Source organism: Manis pentadactyla, chromosome 15 (assembly GCF_030020395.1).
Source record: "Manis pentadactyla isolate mManPen7 chromosome 15, mManPen7.hap1, whole genome shotgun sequence".
Taxonomy (NCBI): domain Eukaryota; kingdom Metazoa; phylum Chordata; class Mammalia; order Pholidota; family Manidae; genus Manis; species Manis pentadactyla.
In genome coordinates this window covers 65,010,920-65,029,145 of record NC_080033.1, presented here as the reverse complement: position 1 = coordinate 65,029,145, position 18,226 = coordinate 65,010,920, and the positions used below count along the sequence as shown (strand labels likewise).

The window sequence follows — 18,226 nt, the reverse complement described above, 5'->3', positions numbered from 1 at the left end:
CTGTTTGAATCACCTGAGCAGGTGGTATTTTAAGGCGATGTGAGGTTATGGTTACACTGAGCTCTTCTCCATCCTTTATAGAGGAAAAGGTCTTAAAATGTTATATCTCCATTGTGCTTTGTACGTTGGGGTGTTTTTTCTCCCTCTTGGCCAAAGCCTTTCTATAAAGTAGTCTGAACTTCCTACTTTCTTTCTGTGATAGAATTTGAATGTATTCCACAGACTTTTCCATAAGACCAACCTAGAGGTTCTGTGCTGGTTTGAGGCAGCGTGAAACAGGACATAGAGATTAAACATAAGAATCTCGGCTCAAGATGCCCACAGAGTCAGGATAGAGCTAGATAAGTAAAAAGGCAACCACGGAAGTCTAGCAGGAGGCATTCTTGTGAAGGAAGGGTTCTGGATCTTGTTTTTGAAGGTGGTGGTGGTCACATGCATCCACACGTGTACTAAAATTGCCTGTTACTTCTTTAACTGCATGTGGATCTACAGTTGTCTCCATTTGGCAAAAATTTTTAAATGCTTGCATGATTACAATGTACAATCTACAAATGCTACCAGTGGGCCCTTCAAGCACAGAGTGGAAATACACCCCACTTCGATTAGGGAGGTGATGTGAGTCAGCCAGGATGAAGGGTGAGGTGTGCACAAGGGCAGGTGGTGTGGACAGCATCTACCACTCCCTCCCCTGCAGACTTCTACTGCTGCCTCTGTGGCCTTGAGCCATTTCTTGTAGACCTGAAAGAAAGTCTGTTTTAATCTGTAACAGTTAACCCTTCTCCCTCTCTCTTTTACAGGTCATTTAGTTACTGAAGAGACTGGAACATTTGTCTTACAGGAGTTCCCATAATCTGGCTTTGAATTACTGCTTCTTCATGGGGTCGTATTTCTCAGTCCCCTGTATTCCTATGAAATCATCATCACCATCATCACCCTCACATTACTCTCAAATCATCGCAATGTTGTTGGAAAGGTAAGGATGTGAGCAATAGGGGGCTGGATTCTAGAAACTGAATTCCTCTATTACATAACTTTAAACCAAACCTCTAAATAGACAGCGATCTCATGTTAGTGCCTACGTTTGGGGAGCAATTCCAGTACAAAGAAAATGCACCGACTTGTGCAATGGCCAAGGAGGACTGGCACTGAAGCTACATTTAGCCCAGGGAGTTTCTGGAAACAGACTTTTCTGATGGTAAATTACAATAAAGTCGGTGGGCGTTACATTAATGACTAGACTCTTAGTCACCTCAAGGGAACTGAAATCAGATGACACCAGGATGGTGGAGGGAGGCAAGATATTAGCAATCCTGATTGCAAACGTGAGTGTAATTTCAGGGGCATTTTTATAATTGCTTTTATGCTTTGACTAAATGCCTCACATAATCCTGGGCTACAAGGTGGGAGGCAGGAATGAAGTGAGGAAATTCATGGTTATTTATCTAACTTGATATCTGTGCTCTGAGAAGGCCAGGAAGGGGGATATGCTTCCTCATTACATGAAACACATTTAAACTCTCCACTTTGCAGTTCACCCTGTGCCCTTTAGTACTTAAAAATAAACTGCAAACTGACCAGTGCATATTTGTGTGTAGCAAACACCAACGTGAGGAGAGTTAAGGAAATTTCAAAAATACCAGAGACATTTTTTAAAAGGGGGGAAGGATTAAGTGTAAAAGCTGTGTGTCAGTTGCATCTGCCACATAACTCCTTCTCCACCTGACTGTAACACAGGATGCCACGGATCATTGCCCCCTAACGTACCAATAAGACAGCCTTATGAACACAGTTGAACCTGACATCTTTAAACACCCATGATCACTGGAGCTCAGAGAGCACTAGGTCTGGAAAGTTCAGGGCACCTAATTTTCCCTCAAAGTTTCCCCTTTCGGTCATTTGTTCTTTTGTGTGCGATTGAAACAAACATAGGGATGTAATAATAATGATGCTTCCATGGCAGAAACAGTGTTCTTAGACCAAAGGACTCACACTGTACACATGAAATGTTTCATCTGGTCCACTAGTCGACACCCATCCAAGATTTCTGTTGCTCCGTGCTGGTGAGAGATGTTTTCAGGATGGTTATGAAGATGGCCTGCTCACCAGTGCCTGCCATGATATGATATGATGTACAATATACAATACTCTGTTATGCTGTATAATGTAATGCTACATTATATGACACTACACCACATTATATTACAGTAAAGTGTTATGGTATACCATTTTGTGTTTTTCTCTCTGTCTTCCTCTTCCAATGGATAATAAAGGAAAGAGTTAAGAGTGTGAATTTTGCAGCCAAGCCTGAATTCATCATACCTTGTGCCACACACCAGCCTAGTAACCTTGGGCAACCTCCCCAACACTTCTGTACCTTAGCTTCCTCCTCAGTCAGATGGAAAGAACAGCAGCACATGCCTCGTGGGAGTGCAAGACCCAGTGAGTTAGCATGGGTGAGCAGCACGTAGGTGTCGACTACAAGTCAAGTCATCATTTGAGGTCAGGTTTCATAGCACCCTGATCACATTTAGAGAGGCTCAGAGAATTCCCCTGCATCCCTGCACACCCCGTTTCTGCATCTAAGTCTGAGTCAGTCAGCATATTTCATCCCTTTGTCACAAGGATTGGCTCAACCCACCCCAGACCAATACCACCCAAACCATGACTTTGATTTGTCTTGTGGGGACTCAGACTGACTCTCATCGGACCTACCCTGGGGGGATTTAGAACTGGAGCCAGTACGACCATGTAGTCACGTGGGGAACCCTTGTCTGGAGTCCACACAATAGGAAACCAGGACAGCTACTGGAAGGAAACCAGTTTCAATGACATCATACGACTCCTGCCCCCCAACCAGGCCTGAAACCAGCTGTGCCGGTCCTTTTTGATCACGTGAACCAGTAAGTTTCCTTTTTCTTTCAGCCATTTGAGGCTGCAGTTTTTTCACCTACAACTTAAACAGAGCTGATTGGTACTCTGTCATATACTGAAGACCAAGACGTAAAGAGCGTAGAAAGAACCTTCAGAGATCACACCGCAAGTGAGTAACAGCACCCTACCTTGAACCCCGCTCTGCCTGATCACTATACCATGCTATTGACCAAAGCTCCAGAAAGTTCCAGAAAAGAGGACAGGCCACAGCTGTGGGGATCCCCACACGGCACTTCTGGAGGCAGTAGCATTGTGTGTTAACAACTAATCTTTATTAAATGCTTGTTAGATGCCTGTTGTTTCACTCCAAGCTTCATGGGCAACCTTGCATAGGAGCTTTGCCTCAGAGAATGAGCAGGATTTGGGCATGTGGAAATGGGGATGGGCTGACATTCTTTTTTGAAGATTACAAAACATTGTGCATGTGCCTTGAAGCCCTGGGGAGGCATCTGTGACTCAAACTGGAACAGGGCCCTCTATAGCAGCCGTCTGTGCTGGAACACAGAAAGCATGCCTTGCTCACACCCAGGTATCTACTACATCCCTCTGTTCATCCAAACTTTCATCTGAGCAAGATTTATCAATTTCCTTCTTGGTCCCAGGCCCGCACATCTCAACCATGTTTTCCACCCAACTCTACCTCAGGGAGACATAGGCTAATTAGTGAACAAGATAAGCACCCAGTAATTGAGGGATGGGCCATCTGGACTAGTGAGAGGTGAATGTACATCATGTTGCAACGGCAGCCAGCCACCCTACCCCTGTCAAAGGCATGTTTTCTGGGACACTTGGCAGGACATTATGTATGGATTAGAACTTCAACAGACAAGGTGAGGAATCTGAGTGTTCAGCTAGTTGCTTTCATTTAATGAACATTTATTGAGCACCCCCCTGTGTGCCAAGCACCGTAGTAGGCAAAGGAAATGGAAAGGTGGGAGGCCGGTCCAGGCTTCGAGGCTGGCACCGGGCAGGTGGGGAGCTAATATGGTACCATGAGGACTCTAAGGGAGCGAGCACGGAGATGGGCACCTAGCCTGCCTTCGTGGCTCGTGGCCACAGGGACTCAGAGGAAAGCCGAGACATGAAGAAAGTCAAAATTAGCCAGGATTTAGGACAGAGGGCAGGGAAGGTGGAGAAGGGCGGAGTGCCAGGGGAGCAGAATTGTGCAAAGAGTCTGGAGAAGGAAAGATGACTGGGCCCTGTCTAGGGCTAACTGCAACTTTAAGGCAGGAACATAAAAGACAGAAGAAGGGAAGCCATTTCTGGTATGCACTAGGCCCCATCCGTGGGAATGGTGGATGTGGAGACCACACCCTGACACACACTAGCATTTGGGGTCCAGGGGACAGGATGGTGGACAAAGTCCTACCTGCCCATCATGAGCACAAAAACCCTCTCTAGCTTTAAAAAACCCAGGGGGAGACTGAGGCCCTGCTTGGTCATCTGACCTGCCCAGGTCTCACCCCTGGGGCAGAACAGGATTCACACCCACATGGGCCTGGTGCCGAGGTGCAGCATCTCCTGGCTGTGTCTCCTGGTCCAGCACCCCTCAGACATCCATGCTTCACTCCCTCCCTGCTCTGCTACCAAAGGCTCTTGAAGCACTCAGAACCCAAAGCCCCAGCATCCTGTGGTCTGGAGGTGCAGGAGGGCTTGGCTCTATCATTCTGACCCCACCCTACTGCCTCTGTCCTTTTGACCCAAAAGGTATTCTGACTTTGTCATTATGACCTGTCCACACGCTACAAAAACTCAGCCTATCAGCTTCTGTCTGTGTGTCTGGGTGTCTGGTCCATGCCTTCCTACCCTACGTGCAGTTTCAAAGGCCTGAGAACATCCCCTCCATGCAATCTGGAGTTTTCTCAACCTCTCCATGCAATCTAGTCCATCTGTGGCCTGAAAAATGAGGTGGTGGAGTAAGACCAGGTCAGAAGGTGAATCAGCAGGCTCTCCAAGCAGACATACCTTCTTCCACCCCGGTTGGCCAGCACCCCCATTGCTTGCCCCTGGTCTTCAGGGCTTCGTGGAGCCCAGTGTGCACAGTGTCACTGGCTTGAGAGTCCCTGTCATTCCTCCAAAGCCCTGATGATCTCGGGCTGGGTCTGAAACAGCCAGCACCAAGCTCTCCGCTGGACACAGGCTGCAGGCAGCAGGGCATAAATAACTCACAGGCTCCTTCCTGCCCTCCTTCCCAGGTTTCTCTGAAAGGGGTGAGATGGGAGTCATGCAGGGCAGATTCTGCAAAAGCCTGCACATTTAGGTCCTTTGAAGAGAGACCAGGGGGAACCAGGTGCAGCTCAAAAGTGGACACTAGCAACTCTCAACTCTTCTGCTCAAGAAAATGACTTGGGGCCTCCCGGCTTCAAAACTGGCATCAGGAAATGGCAGGAAAGTTGGTGATGCAAACAAGAGAAGAGTCAGGGAGAAAAAAGCAAATCTCAAAGAAGCCTTTATACATACACAGAGCTCTTCTGCTTAGTTTTTCTAGGTTACATATATTTTTTATTATTTCTCTGTGGTCCCAACTTTGGACAACTACTGTATGTTTTGACAGGGCAAAGGTGGATCATTAAACAATTATCTAAGTAATCTGTCTTCTTTGACAGAAAGCTTTGCCTATAGCATGAAAAAATAGTTATTTTAGAATTGATTAGAAGGAGGTGTATAGAACATGCAGATGGACTAATTTAGAATAAAATTACCCCAATTACCAAATAAGCCAATTCAGGTTTTGTTTTGCATTTTTTGCCTTTATTGGGAGTATAAATGACAAATAGAAATTGTGTATATTCAAGGTGTACAATGTGACATATACATTGTGAAATGATCAACACAGCTAGTTAAAAAAAAATCCATCGCCTTACCTAGTTACTAGTGTATGTGTGTGTGTGTGTGTGTGTGTGTGTGCGTGTGTGTGTATGTAAGAACACTTCAAATCTACCCTCTCAGCAAGTTACAAGTATGTAATGCAGTATCATTAACTGTAGTTATGCTGGACAGTGTATCCCCAGAACTTACTCACTTTCCATGTGTGAGACTTCGTGCTCTGACCACATCTCCCCATTTCCCCCACCCCTAGCTCCTGACACCCACCATTCTGCTCCCTGCTTCCAGGAGAGGGGATCACTCATTACCTGCCCTGTATCTGCTTTATTTCACTCAGCACAATGCCCTCCAGGCTCAGGCATGTTGTAGCAAATAGCAGCGTGTCCTTCTCTTTCAAGGCTGCCTAATATTCTGCTGTCTATAGACATGCACCACCTTGTTTTCCGGTCACCTGTGGACAGGCACTCAGGGTGTTCCCGTATCCCGGCCATGAAGAATAATGCTGAAGTGAATTCACGAGTACAGTCATCTCCGCAAGGCACTGATTTCAGGTCCCTGGGTTGTATGTACCCAGAAGTGATCATATGGTAGTTCTATTTTTTACTTTTTGTGAAAAACGTCTTCCACAATGGCTGTACATCTTCATTTCCAAATGCACAAGGATTAGAGAAGGGGTTCCTTTTTCCACGCCTTTTGCCAAATTTGTTGTCTTCTTTTTTTTTTTTTTTTTTGATCCTAGCCATCCTAACAGGGTGGATATGGGAGGATATCTCATTTTGGGTTTTCCCAGAGTAGTGACATAGGCCCATTCAATTTTAAATGTCCATTAGGGGACTTGAATAATCGAGCGGGTCCCTCTCTATAATGATGAGGAAGGACAGTCTCTAGTGGGATCCGTGGAGCCTCCCTCCTTCCAGTGTGGCCGTCAACAGCTCCGGGACAGCAGGAAATGCAGAAGAGTGCTGACCTTTTATGGAGCTCCTCCGTGGCCTTGCGTGGGAGAAGACGCTTCACAGGTGTGATCTTCTCATGCTGACAATCTCTCCCATTTTGTAGATGAGGGGCCTGCTTCGGAGGGGTTAAGTCATATAAAAAGCACATCAACTTTATTTGCAGCTGGCACGAAGCAGGGAAGCAAATTAAAACTAGTCAGTGGCACATTCTAGATTTAAAGAGATTTAGACAAGCAGAGAATGGGCTGAATCTAATGAGATGGAGCCTACTGGGGATTGTTCTACGTTTCTGTGCTTGGTTTTAAAACATAAGGGCACAAATAGAGGATGGAGGAAATGTGAGAAGAAAAGGCCTGGGGCCACACACCATGAATCACCAGTGTTAGGTGTCTGCTGGAGGAGCTCGTGAAATTACAGTCTGTGTGGGGAGCAGACAGACTGTGGCTTGAGGAGGCAGAGGGCTGTGCTTGCTCTATGATGAGAGGCTCACACCTGGGGACCTGAACTCTTACGGTGGCAGGTGACAGGGTCAGGGAGCAGTGTAAAAGCCTCCCAGAACTCTCCACCTGGGAGTCAGCAGGCAAGAAGCAGAGACACTTGAAATGCAGGCAAATGTGGAAATGCGAACAGCACCGACTTTGTTTATAATGAAAACAAAAGTCAGGGAGAGGGTGTCATAGTAGTTTGTCTTCTACTCCCCAGAGACCCTGAAACATGTAAGAACTCATGACACATGGTCTTGCAAGTGTATGAAATCAGGACTCACATATAGAAGAAGGGGATATGCCTTCATACTAGACAATCAAATGCACTAAAAGCTTCCCTTACAACCTCAAGAACTATGGGAGAGTAGACAGAGAGAGTGGAAGGTAAACTTAAGGTAGTGAGCACCCTGTCCCTGGAGGTGATCAAGTACATGCAGTTGGAGCCATACTTGGACTTGTGTGGCACTAGGCACTTTGGTTTCTGTGGACCCTTTCTTCTGTAAAAGAATGCCAACTATTATTTTAAGACTGTGTTGGTGTAATGGCAGGTATCATCCATGCTAGATTATATTTGCTTCTTTTCCTGTGCTTTTAAAATAAATGAAGGTGTTTTCCTGGGCCCCTAACAGTGGGGCCCCAGGCACAGTGTCTGCTGTGCCCAGTAAAATCAGGCCTGTGTGGTGCCGACTCGCGTGTCAGACTGTTGGAAAGTAGAATCTGATGGTACATTGGTGGGCGGGAGAGTATTAAGGCCCGATTTCTAAAATTCCACCAGTCTGTGGTTCTATTAGGTGAATTCGGCCAAAACATAGAGAAAGGCCCCACACTGCTTTTGGAGATTGTCAAGGTGGGGGTGCCGCAAGGAGCTCAAGTGGAAGAACTCTATGGTCCATGCTGTGATTCCACTCGGTAAACAGGGTACACGCAGACCCCGGTTACTATAGATGCTGACAGCTGAGGCCAAGACTGGGGGGGCTGGGGCATGAGCCATCATTGTTCTTTGACAGCCACCTCTTTCTATCTTGTTCCAATGTTTGTATTCAACTAAACACATGTACCACTCTTATAAAATAACTAAATAAAAACAAAACATTGAAAGGTCTCTAAGTCAGACTTGAATTTTTATTAGGGCAGGGGGTGGGGGCGATAGCAGCTAGTCCAATTCTCTGTTCCCATCTGATTGGGAACACTGTCGCAGTGGATGAGGCTGTGAGGCTGTCACTGGTCATATTTGGTGCTTTCAGGAAATGGAACAGCAAGTGAGAAAGCTCAGCAAAACCCATTATGCAACGGAGAACCAAGCTGTAAAACAGGGCCCCCAGGGGTCCCTCAGGGGTCCTTTGCTCAGGTCCCAGCCCAACAAATTCAGAAATCATCCGCATCAATAAACTCCTCCTGGGAATCACTCAAGTTTTTAAGTTTGGTCTATGTGTTCTAGAACTTTCCATTTCCCAGGTTTGAGTGGCTGCTAAATGCCTGTGGAACAGGACCTAGGATTCGCCCATCTCCAGGGGTAGGAAGGAAAGAGATCAAAATTGATGGAGCTGGATCACCAAACAGCCTGTCCTCTGAGCTACGTGCATGAAAGACACAGCCTGAATACCCTCAGCTGCGGTGTCAGGTGCCTTTTTGTATATTCCTGCTTTTTAAAAAATCGGTTCCGATTTCAGCATAGTAAACATCTTTGAAGAACGAAGTGCTTTCGAGACAAATTTCCTCATCGGTATAAGCTGTGAATAGTGTCGAAAGGGGCGGTGAAGGAGGGACAAACCCTTAGCAGTCCCCCACTGAAGGACGTGAGCTACCTGAGGGGATGGCTCGCCTGGAGAAAGGAAGCCCTGGGGTCTGTGGGAGGAATGGCAACCTGGGAAAAGCAGTCTCCTCATTTTGTTATCTCCAATGGCTGCCTGAAACTAAAAGTCCTTTCATTCAAATGTTCCCAACTGCACAAAACCATCTATCAAACACCTCCTGTCTGCCAGGCCAGAAAGGGTGTCTTTTTTTCTGCTAAAGAAAGGGAGTATAGCTGGAGAAAACTTTGGGAGCCCTTCCCAAGAATTCTCACTTGAGAAAACATCTGGGTTTTTCACATCTCTTGTGCAAAACAACACAAGTATTTTATTAAATGACACGTATTGTGTTCTGATGTAGGACTCTAGGGAGACCAATACGGGCAAACCCCCCAATGGGCAGTGTGATTCATTCGCCACCATAGTCCTTCACCAGGGATGGATGATGAGTTACAGGTCTGCTCCGAAACTACAGTCCACGTCGAGGTCATCCACTGGGTAGAGCTGGGTGTGTGATGATCCCCTTCTTTTCCCCACTGCACCCCAGGCATATGCCCCCCTCTAAACGATACCCCCCCATAGAAATTTACAAGTCCCACTTGTCCATATTTTTCTTCCTCCCCAATGATGGCTCCCCTATTACAGCCTTGCTTCTCTGAAACCAAATGTGAGTTGGTCTCTAACTGTACCGGAAAATCAGAATTTATTGTACATATGTTTGTGTTCCACTTAATAAAAAAACCTATATTTTAAGATAAACTTTGTTAGTAATTCATGAGGTAAGTGACTATTTATGCTAATCAGGCAGAAATATATTCTCAAGCATAATGCATTACATAAATTTGAATGCAAAATGTTCAATTATGAAGTAAATACAGGTAATGCAAATAATAAATTACCTCTAATAAAAATTATAAAAGATGTGTCTTCAAAGAGAGAGCGGCTCTAACTTACAACTGTGAATTGCTTAAAGAGAAAAGAATTAATAAATGCTGAATTACTCTGATGATTATTTAGCACATAATTCACCTATTCATAACGACTCCTAGTAATCAGGCTGTTGTTTCACATTCTCCAATATGAGGCAAGACTGTTTCCTCAGCAATTTTACCCTTATCAGATTATCTCTTCTGATTCTATTAATTTTCCTCCATGAATCTGCTAACAGTGATTTGTGATTTTCTTACCTTGCTAACTAAAGACTGTTAAAAGGATTTATCTACCCCTAGACCTAAGAACATTATATGCCTTATCACTCAGTTACTCCGAACAACTCTTGTCTCAAATCAATTTCGTTGGTTCCATAGTGAAATTTAGTGGACACTGATTAGTTCTGCACCATAAAATCAGCTCCTGGATAAACAAAGAGTTCAGAGTCTACACTTGGTGCATCATGTTCTTTTTAGATTATAGATATCTGATTCCAACATGATGTACTTGAGTTACTATATAGCTCACAATCAGGAAAAATATATCATTGTTAGCTTTTTAATCACTGTAATTTGGACACGAACAGGTTTTTGACTTTCTGTGGTTTTTTTTTGTTTCTGCATGAAGTTATTACGTCTGGACTGACATGAAACTACAACTGTGTGATGTTACTGTTTCACAATCTTCTACATGATTCGACCCATGCCCTCCCCCCAACAACCCAGATTCTTCTATAAATATTCACTGCTTTCAAAAACTTTAATACTACTGGTTTGAATTGGTCAGTAATGACAAATACATGGTTTCTAAATTACTCTGTATTGTTCTACAGAGATTACTAGAGTATATATAGCAAAGATATATTAAGCAGTGAGAAAACACAGTTCATATTGTATTTGGATTAGTTTGGCTTGGATAGAAGTGAAACAAACAATGTTAGCAAAGAAGTCTAAAGAAATGTGGCCTGCTGTAATTGTAGAGAATCAAAAACCTGAATGGTACTAATTAAAATGAGAGAGCTCAATTGTTATAAAAGAAATACCACTAACAGAGGACTGTAAATGTTTAGACACCCCTGTGAATCACTAAATAATAAAGTAAAAAGGACAAAAATGAGAATTAAGTTGTAAGTCTGAGAGCACTGGTGGTACACATCTAAAAAATAATCTGATCCTCTTTTTCCAAGAGAAAAAGGGAGACCATAAAAGACTCTGCAATAAGTAAGAAAAATACCATGGCTTGACAGCAGTGCACAAAAATAAACCATAAAAATGTGCAGATAATAATACATTTAGCTGCCCAAACATGGGCATTTAATTTCTAGAAATGACATATAATTGCAACAATTAGGTGCATGCCCGGCCATGAATCTATGTCTCCCATCCCCACCCCGGGGTCTCTGTCATTAGCGAACTTTATTTATAAATGTTGTTTGCTTATAAATACAATAGTTTCAGTGATCCTGGCCAAAAATACTTTCATGAGAGGCAAGGATCATATCTTACGGCTTTTAACAAAAAATGTGATGCTGAAGGATTAAAAAAAAAAAACTATCATAGACAAAAAATGAATTAATTCTTCCTAAATACACTTAAATTCATATTTACATGAAAAATACAAACTTTGGACTTTTGTAGCTAATGATTTAAAAAGACCTAGAAAACTATTGCCATGGACAATGTTAAATGACATAATATGTTCATGTAATTTAAGCAGTGGATTTTCCTCTGAATGTATAAACTACAATCCCCTAACTTCATTACTAGATAAAATACTGTTTAAGGGGAGGAATGCAAAGGAACTTTGTTAGGTTGCATAAATATTGCCATAATCTTCACTCTTTCTTCCTCAGACTGATATTAGACACTTCATTCCATCCCTACAAAGTACTCCATAAAACCAAAACTACCCTTACAAACAGCTTTTCTGCAGCAACGATAAAAAGAAAAAGTGCTTTTCTGGAAAGTCACAACAGCATTGGCCTTTGGGGGTTATGATGTGCTTACAAACCTTCTGGGGAGTCTCTCATTAGGGACTGCCCAGTCTGCTAAAATTGAGGGCTGCTCAGCGCCAGAGAAATTAACCCAAATCTAATCTGGTGTTTGAAGCCAATGAGTGACACCTAAGGTCTCATTATAAACAGTAAAGCATGCAGGGTGGGTGAGAGCTTTCTGAAGTGCGGTGTTCAAGAAGCTGGCTTAATATATGACTAAGTGTCAGAAGTCAGGTTTTCTGAGAATTACTTTTCAGATAAACAACTTTATAGCGCTGTACTTAATCTTACTGACTAGAGACATCTCATTTATCACTGAATTACAAGTAACTTTAATTCTATTGATATTGCCATAAAGCCCGTTGAAAATCTATCCTGGTACTTTTAAAAGGTTTGGGGCCCTGTTACATGGGAAGAACTTGCATCGGCCTCTCAGTAGAATCACACTCTGGAAGTCTTCTGTGTCCCTGGCCTCTTTGTCCACAATCAAGGGGAGCAGTGGGGAAAATGAGCCCCGCATCTGCCAGCACCGTTCTTAGCCCCTCACCTCCCAGGTCGGGCTCCTCCCACTGAAATCCCACTAACGAACTTTCTGTGTCTCTTTCCTCCTCGCACCTCGGGAAACCAGCTGCTTTTCACTCCAACAAAACTGGACGCAAATCAATGTTAACTGACCTTTGCCGAAAGGTGGCGCTGTTGAGGTAAAAACCAACTCGATCCAACAATAGTTTTCACTCTTCGATCCTTCTGCAGGCTTTTCAGAATTTTTTTTAAAGCGCCCTCCAGAGTTCCACACCCCTCCCCCCGCCATAAAGTAAAGTAAATATGATTAACAGCAAATGCATTTCATTAATTGGAGGAATCCACAATCCCCTTGTCCAAGCAGGAGGGCTGGTTGTCCAAACGCCAGGTCGGCTGCGAGCGCTCTTGCTACCTGCCCCCCCACTCCCAAATAAATCTCGGCTTCTCCGACTTGCCTATCGCTTTAAAATCTTAGAAACAGAGTTGTCAGTTCTTTCTTTTCCCCTTTCTTGTTCTCTCTTTCCTTTTTCTTTCTTGCATACGCTTTAAAAGAATCGATCAGGAGAATTGAACGGTTATTAGCATCTGCCACGGGGAAGTGGAAAGCAGCCCCCCCACCCCGCGCCCCACTCTGGGTTTCCGGGCTTGTCCGAGAAACTGCTGTTTAAAAGTTAACCCTTCGAGGGGAGCTAGTGAAGGCTGGGGTGTGTTTTTTTCACCCTTGTTCCTCGCCACGCTCAAGTCCGAAAAAATTAAGTGAAACGTGCAAGTGCAAAGGGCGCGCGGGACCCTGATAAACAGGAGTCATATTTCATGAGGGTCGGTGAGCGTGTGTGCGTGTGTGAGTGTGCGTGTGAGAGAGAGAGAGACAGAGAGAGAAGCAGGGAGGGAGGGATAGGAGAAAATCTCCAGGGCCAAACCCGGGCCAGAATCGGAAGCCGGAGGGCCGAGCCCGGCTGACAGGACCCAGAGCTTTCCCGGAGTTAACTTGCGGAGGCGCTGGCTCCCCCCAACGGCATGGGACGCCAGCGGGCGGCCAGTCCCTGCGCGTAAAGGCCCCTGAACAACTTATTCACCTCCTTTAAAGAGAGTGATAAAACGGGCTTCCTCGCCCGGCGGACCCCGAACCACCACTGCGGGCGCGCGGCTGGGCGGCGTCCTGCGCTCAGTCCGGACCCTTGCACCCCGCGCGCGGACACCGGGGCCAGGGACAAAGAGTTGGGCCAAGTTTGAGCTCCGGGCACAGCCAACCTCGGGGGAATAAGGTCCCCTGAGCAGACACCTGGATGCCGAAGGTAGAGCGAGGAGGAAGCTGCCAAGCTAATGCCCCATCCGGGAGTTGGGGGCAGGCAGCGGAGGGGAGCCAGTCCAAACCCCGCAGAGTGAGGGGAGCCAGCTGGGGTTCCGCAAGGCTGGCCTCTCTTGCGCTCCGAAGTAAAGCAAACCGGGGTCCTCCCGGGTTTCCGCAGCCCCTCTGGAAAACTCCTTCCCCGCTTACACCAAACTTTGCTCCTGGCTTTGCTCCCTCCCGCGGAGGCTGCGGCGCGGGAAGGGTTAAGCCAGCGCGTCCCAGCTGACAGTCAGCTGATTGGGCCCTGATTGACAGCTCAGAAAAGTTTCCTTGTTTCTATACTATTATGCTAATCGCGGCCGCTCTCGCTGCCTTCTATTGGCCCGGAGTACCAGTCAATTTCCCATTTGGGTCTGACGTCACCAGTGCTATAAAACTCAGCAATTCCTTTAAACTCTTCTTGCTGGATCAGAGGCTTTAAAATCTTTTTTCATCTTCGAGCTGCAGCTCGGGCTGCTCGTAGGCTCGGCCTTCCCCCTTTTGCTCTCTGCCTCGCTTTTCCCCAGGACTTCGCTATTTTGCTTTAAAAAAAAAAGACAAGAAAGAACTCAACTCCCTCCTCCCTTCCCTCCAGCCGGGCTGCACCTCCGTCTTGCACTTTGCACGGAGGGAGTGAGAGCGCGCCAGGGAGAGAGACAGAAAGAGAGAGAGAGAGAGAGAGGAAAGCAAAAAATAAAAAATAAAAAGCCAGGCAGAAGAGGAGGCGAGAAGCATGAAGTGTTAACTCCCCCGTGCCAAGGCCCGCGCCGCCGGGACAGCCGCCCGCCGCGCCTCCAGCCCCGAGCGGCCGCCGCGCGCGCCCCGCCTGCAGCCGGGCCGGAGAGGCGAGCCCTCCTTATGCAAAGAGCGCAGCGGAGCGGCGAGCGGGGGACGCCGCGCACCGGGCCGGGCTCCTCCGGCTTCGCCGCCACCGCAGCCCGCGGAGGACCTTCCCGAGCCTGAAGCCGCCGGCTTGGTGCGCACGGAGGCGAGCAGGCGAGGAGGGGGCCGGGGCGAGCGAGCAAGCACATTGGCGTGAGCAGGGGGGAGGGAGGGAGGGCGCGGGCAGGGCGGGGGTGTGTGTGCGCGCTCGGAGATTTCGGGCCAGCCACCGCCGCGCGAGATAGAAGCGCCCCAGCCCGGCAAGCTGGCTCACCCGCTGGCCACCCAGCACAGCCCGCTGGCCCCTCTCCTGCAGCCCATCTGGCGGAGCGGCGGCGGCGGCGGCGGCGGCGGCAGGAGAATGGCATCAGAACTGGCAATGAGCAACTCCGACCTGCCCACCAGTCCCCTGGCCATGGAATATGTTAATGACTTCGATCTGATGAAGTTTGAAGTGAAAAAGGAACCGGTGGAGACCGACCGCATCATCAGCCAGTGCGGCCGTCTCATCGCCGGGGGCTCGCTGTCCTCCACCCCCATGAGCACGCCGTGCAGCTCGGTGCCCCCTTCCCCCAGCTTCTCGGCGCCCAGCCCGGGCTCGGGCAGCGAGCAGAAGGCGCACCTGGAAGACTACTACTGGATGACCGGCTACCCGCAGCAGCTGAACCCCGAGGCGCTGGGCTTCAGCCCCGAGGACGCGGTCGAGGCGCTCATCAGCAACAGCCACCAGCTCCAGGGCGGCTTCGATGGCTACGCGCGCGGGGCGCAGCAGCTGGCCTCGGCGGCCGGGGCCGGCGCCGGCGCCTCCCTGGGCAGCAGCGGCGAGGAGATGGGCCCCGCCGCCGCCGTGGTGTCCGCCGTGATCGCCGCGGCGGCCGCGCAGAGCGGCGCGGGCCCGCACTACCACCACCACCACCACCACCACGCCGCCGGTCACCACCACCACCCGACGGCCGGCGCACCCGGCGCCGCGGGCAGCGCGTCCGCCTCGGCCGGTGGCGCGGGCGGCGCGGGCGGCGGCGGCCCGGCCAGCGGCGGCGGCGGCGGCGGCGGCGGCGGGGGCGCGGCGGGGGCGGGGGGCGCCCTGCACCCGCACCACGCCGCCGGCGGCCTGCACTTCGACGACCGCTTCTCTGACGAGCAGCTGGTGACCATGTCAGTGCGCGAGCTGAACCGGCAGCTGCGCGGGGTCAGCAAGGAGGAGGTGATCCGGCTGAAGCAGAAGAGGCGGACCCTGAAAAACCGCGGCTATGCCCAGTCCTGCCGCTTCAAGAGGGTGCAGCAGAGACACGTCCTGGAGTCCGAGAAGAACCAGCTGCTGCAGCAGGTCGACCACCTCAAGCAGGAGATCTCCAGGCTGGTGCGCGAGAGGGACGCGTACAAGGAGAAATACGAGAAGCTGGTGAGCAGCGGCTTCCGAGAAAACGGCTCGAGCAGCGACAACCCGTCCTCTCCCGAGTTTTTCATGTGAGTCTGACACGCGATCCCAGCTCGCCACCTTGATAAGTGCTCCGTGGGGGTCCGACTCGGGTGTGGGCTTGCTAGATCCAGAGCCGTGCTCGCCACCACCTCGCCCCCTCCCCTGCCGAGCTTGCCCCTGCACGCGCACACACACACACACACACACATACACACACCCCACACCCTGCTCGAGTTGGTGGTGGTGGCTGTTTTAAAATTGGGGAGGGAGTGGATGTCTGGCTCCTGGATTGCCAATCTGAAATTCTCCATAACTTGCTAGCTTGTTTTTTTTTTTACACCCTCCCCCAACCCCATCCTTGCACAATTCAAAGATCTCAGCAGAGTTCATGCTCACCCTTGAAGACTGCAACATTCACTTATACATATTTTTTCTTCAGTTCATGAGCTGGTGTTCATTTTGTGTGTGTGTGTGTTTAATTTTGTTTGGCTTTTTTATTTTACTTTTTGGAGCTTGCTGTGTTTCCCTTTTTCTCCAACCTCTACCCTCACTCCCTCACCACCCATCTCTTCTGAGATAAAAGAAAAAAAAAAGCTAAGTTTTTCCCCTCCTCCTGAGTTCTTCATGTGAGATTGAGCTTGCAAAGGAAAAAAAAATGTGAAATGTTATAGACTTGCAGCGTGCTGAGTTCCATCGGGTTTTTTTTAGCATTGTTATGCTAAAATAGAGAAAAAAAAACTTCGTCAACCTGCCACAATCAAGCCTGCATGAACCTTCTGGGTGTGACTTGTGAGTTTTGGCCTTCTGATGCCAAATCTGAGAGTTTAGTCTGCCATTAAGAAACTCATTCTCATCTCATGCATTATTATGCTTGCTACTTTGTCTTAGCAACAATGAACTATAACTGTTTCAAAGACTTTATGGAAAAGAGACATTATATTAATAAAAAAAAAGCCTGCATGCTGGACATGTACGGTATAATTATTTTTCTTTTTTTTTTTTCCTTTTGGCTTGGATATGGACATTCGAAGACTTAATGGCATGGCATTCATACTTTTGTTTCATTGCCTCATGACTTTTTTGAGTTCAGAACAAAAAACAAGTGCCACCCTAGAGCCTTCTTCCCATGAAAGTTTGCATCTGCTCCAAAACTGCTTTGAGTTACTCAGAACTTCAGCCTCCCATTGTAAATGCACTGAAGGCATTCCTTGTCAAAGATGCCAGAGTGGGTTAAAATTTTAACATGGCAAACATTGAAGAATGCTTAATGTTTTCTTTTTAATAAGAATGACACCCCACTTTGGGGACTAAAATTGTGCTGTTGCAGAAAGCAGTCTAAAAATTATTTTTTAAAAAAAGAAATCTGCCCCGTTATTTTTGGTTTGTTTTATTTTTATTAACTTTTTTTTTCTTTTTTTTTTTTTGCTTTTGGTCATTGTCAAATGTGGAATGCTATGGGTTTCTAGTATATAATTTAATTCTAGTTTTTATAATCTGTTAGCCCAGTTAAAATGTATGCTACAGATAAAGGAATGTTATAGATGAATTTGAAGGCGTTAGGTCTGTTTAGCTGTAGATTTTTAAAAAGATTGATGCACTAAATTGTTTACTGTTGTGATGTTAAGGGGGGTAGAGTTTGCAAGGGGACTGTTTAAAAAAGTAGCTTATACAGCATGTGCTTGCAACTTAAATATAAGTTGGGTATGTGTAGTCTTTGCTATACCACTGACTGTATTGAAAACCAAAGTATTAAAAGGGGAAACACCCCTGTTTATATCTGTAGGGGTATTTTACATTCAAAATGTATGTTTTTTTTCAAAATTAAAGTATTTGGGACTGAATTGCACTAAGATATAACCTGCAAGCATATAATACAAAAAAAAATTTGCAAAACTGTTTAGAACGCTAATAAAATTTATGCGGTTATAAAAATGGCATTACTGCACAGTTTTAAGATTGATGCAGATTTTTTTACAGTTGTATTGTGGTGCAGAACTGGATTTTCTGTAACTTAAAAAAAAAAATCCACAGTTTTAAAAGGCAATAATCAGTAAATGTTATTTTCAGGGACTGACATCCTGTCTTTAAAAAAAAAAAAAATGAAACGTAAATCTTACCACAATAAATATAAAAAAATCTTGTCAGTTACTTTTCTTTTACATAT

General features: G+C 46.8%; 1 protein-coding gene and 1 long non-coding RNA gene across 3 annotated transcripts in view; both read left to right on the top strand.

Moving 5' to 3' along the window:
• LOC118924491 (uncharacterized) overlaps window positions 1–3,223 on the top strand; it is a 53,731-nt gene extending 50,508 nt beyond the window's left edge. Inside the window, exons 3-4 of the long non-coding RNA XR_008994035.1 lie at window positions 807–973; window positions 2,923–3,223. This is a non-coding gene — a long non-coding RNA (uncharacterized LOC118924491). The remainder of the gene's footprint in view (window positions 1–806; window positions 974–2,922) is intronic.
• An 11,268-nt stretch (window positions 3,224–14,491) lies between these two features.
• The window catches only part of MAF (MAF bZIP transcription factor), a 310,576-nt gene continuing 306,841 nt past the window's right edge, over window positions 14,492–18,226 (top strand). For both annotated transcript variants that reach the window (XM_036909333.2, XM_057492936.1), the window contains exon 1: window positions 14,492–16,109. In XM_036909333.2, coding sequence (XP_036765228.1) covers window positions 15,004–16,109 — 1,106 coding nt within the window. In that variant the 5' untranslated portion in view covers window positions 14,492–15,003. The remainder of the gene's footprint in view (window positions 16,110–18,226) is intronic.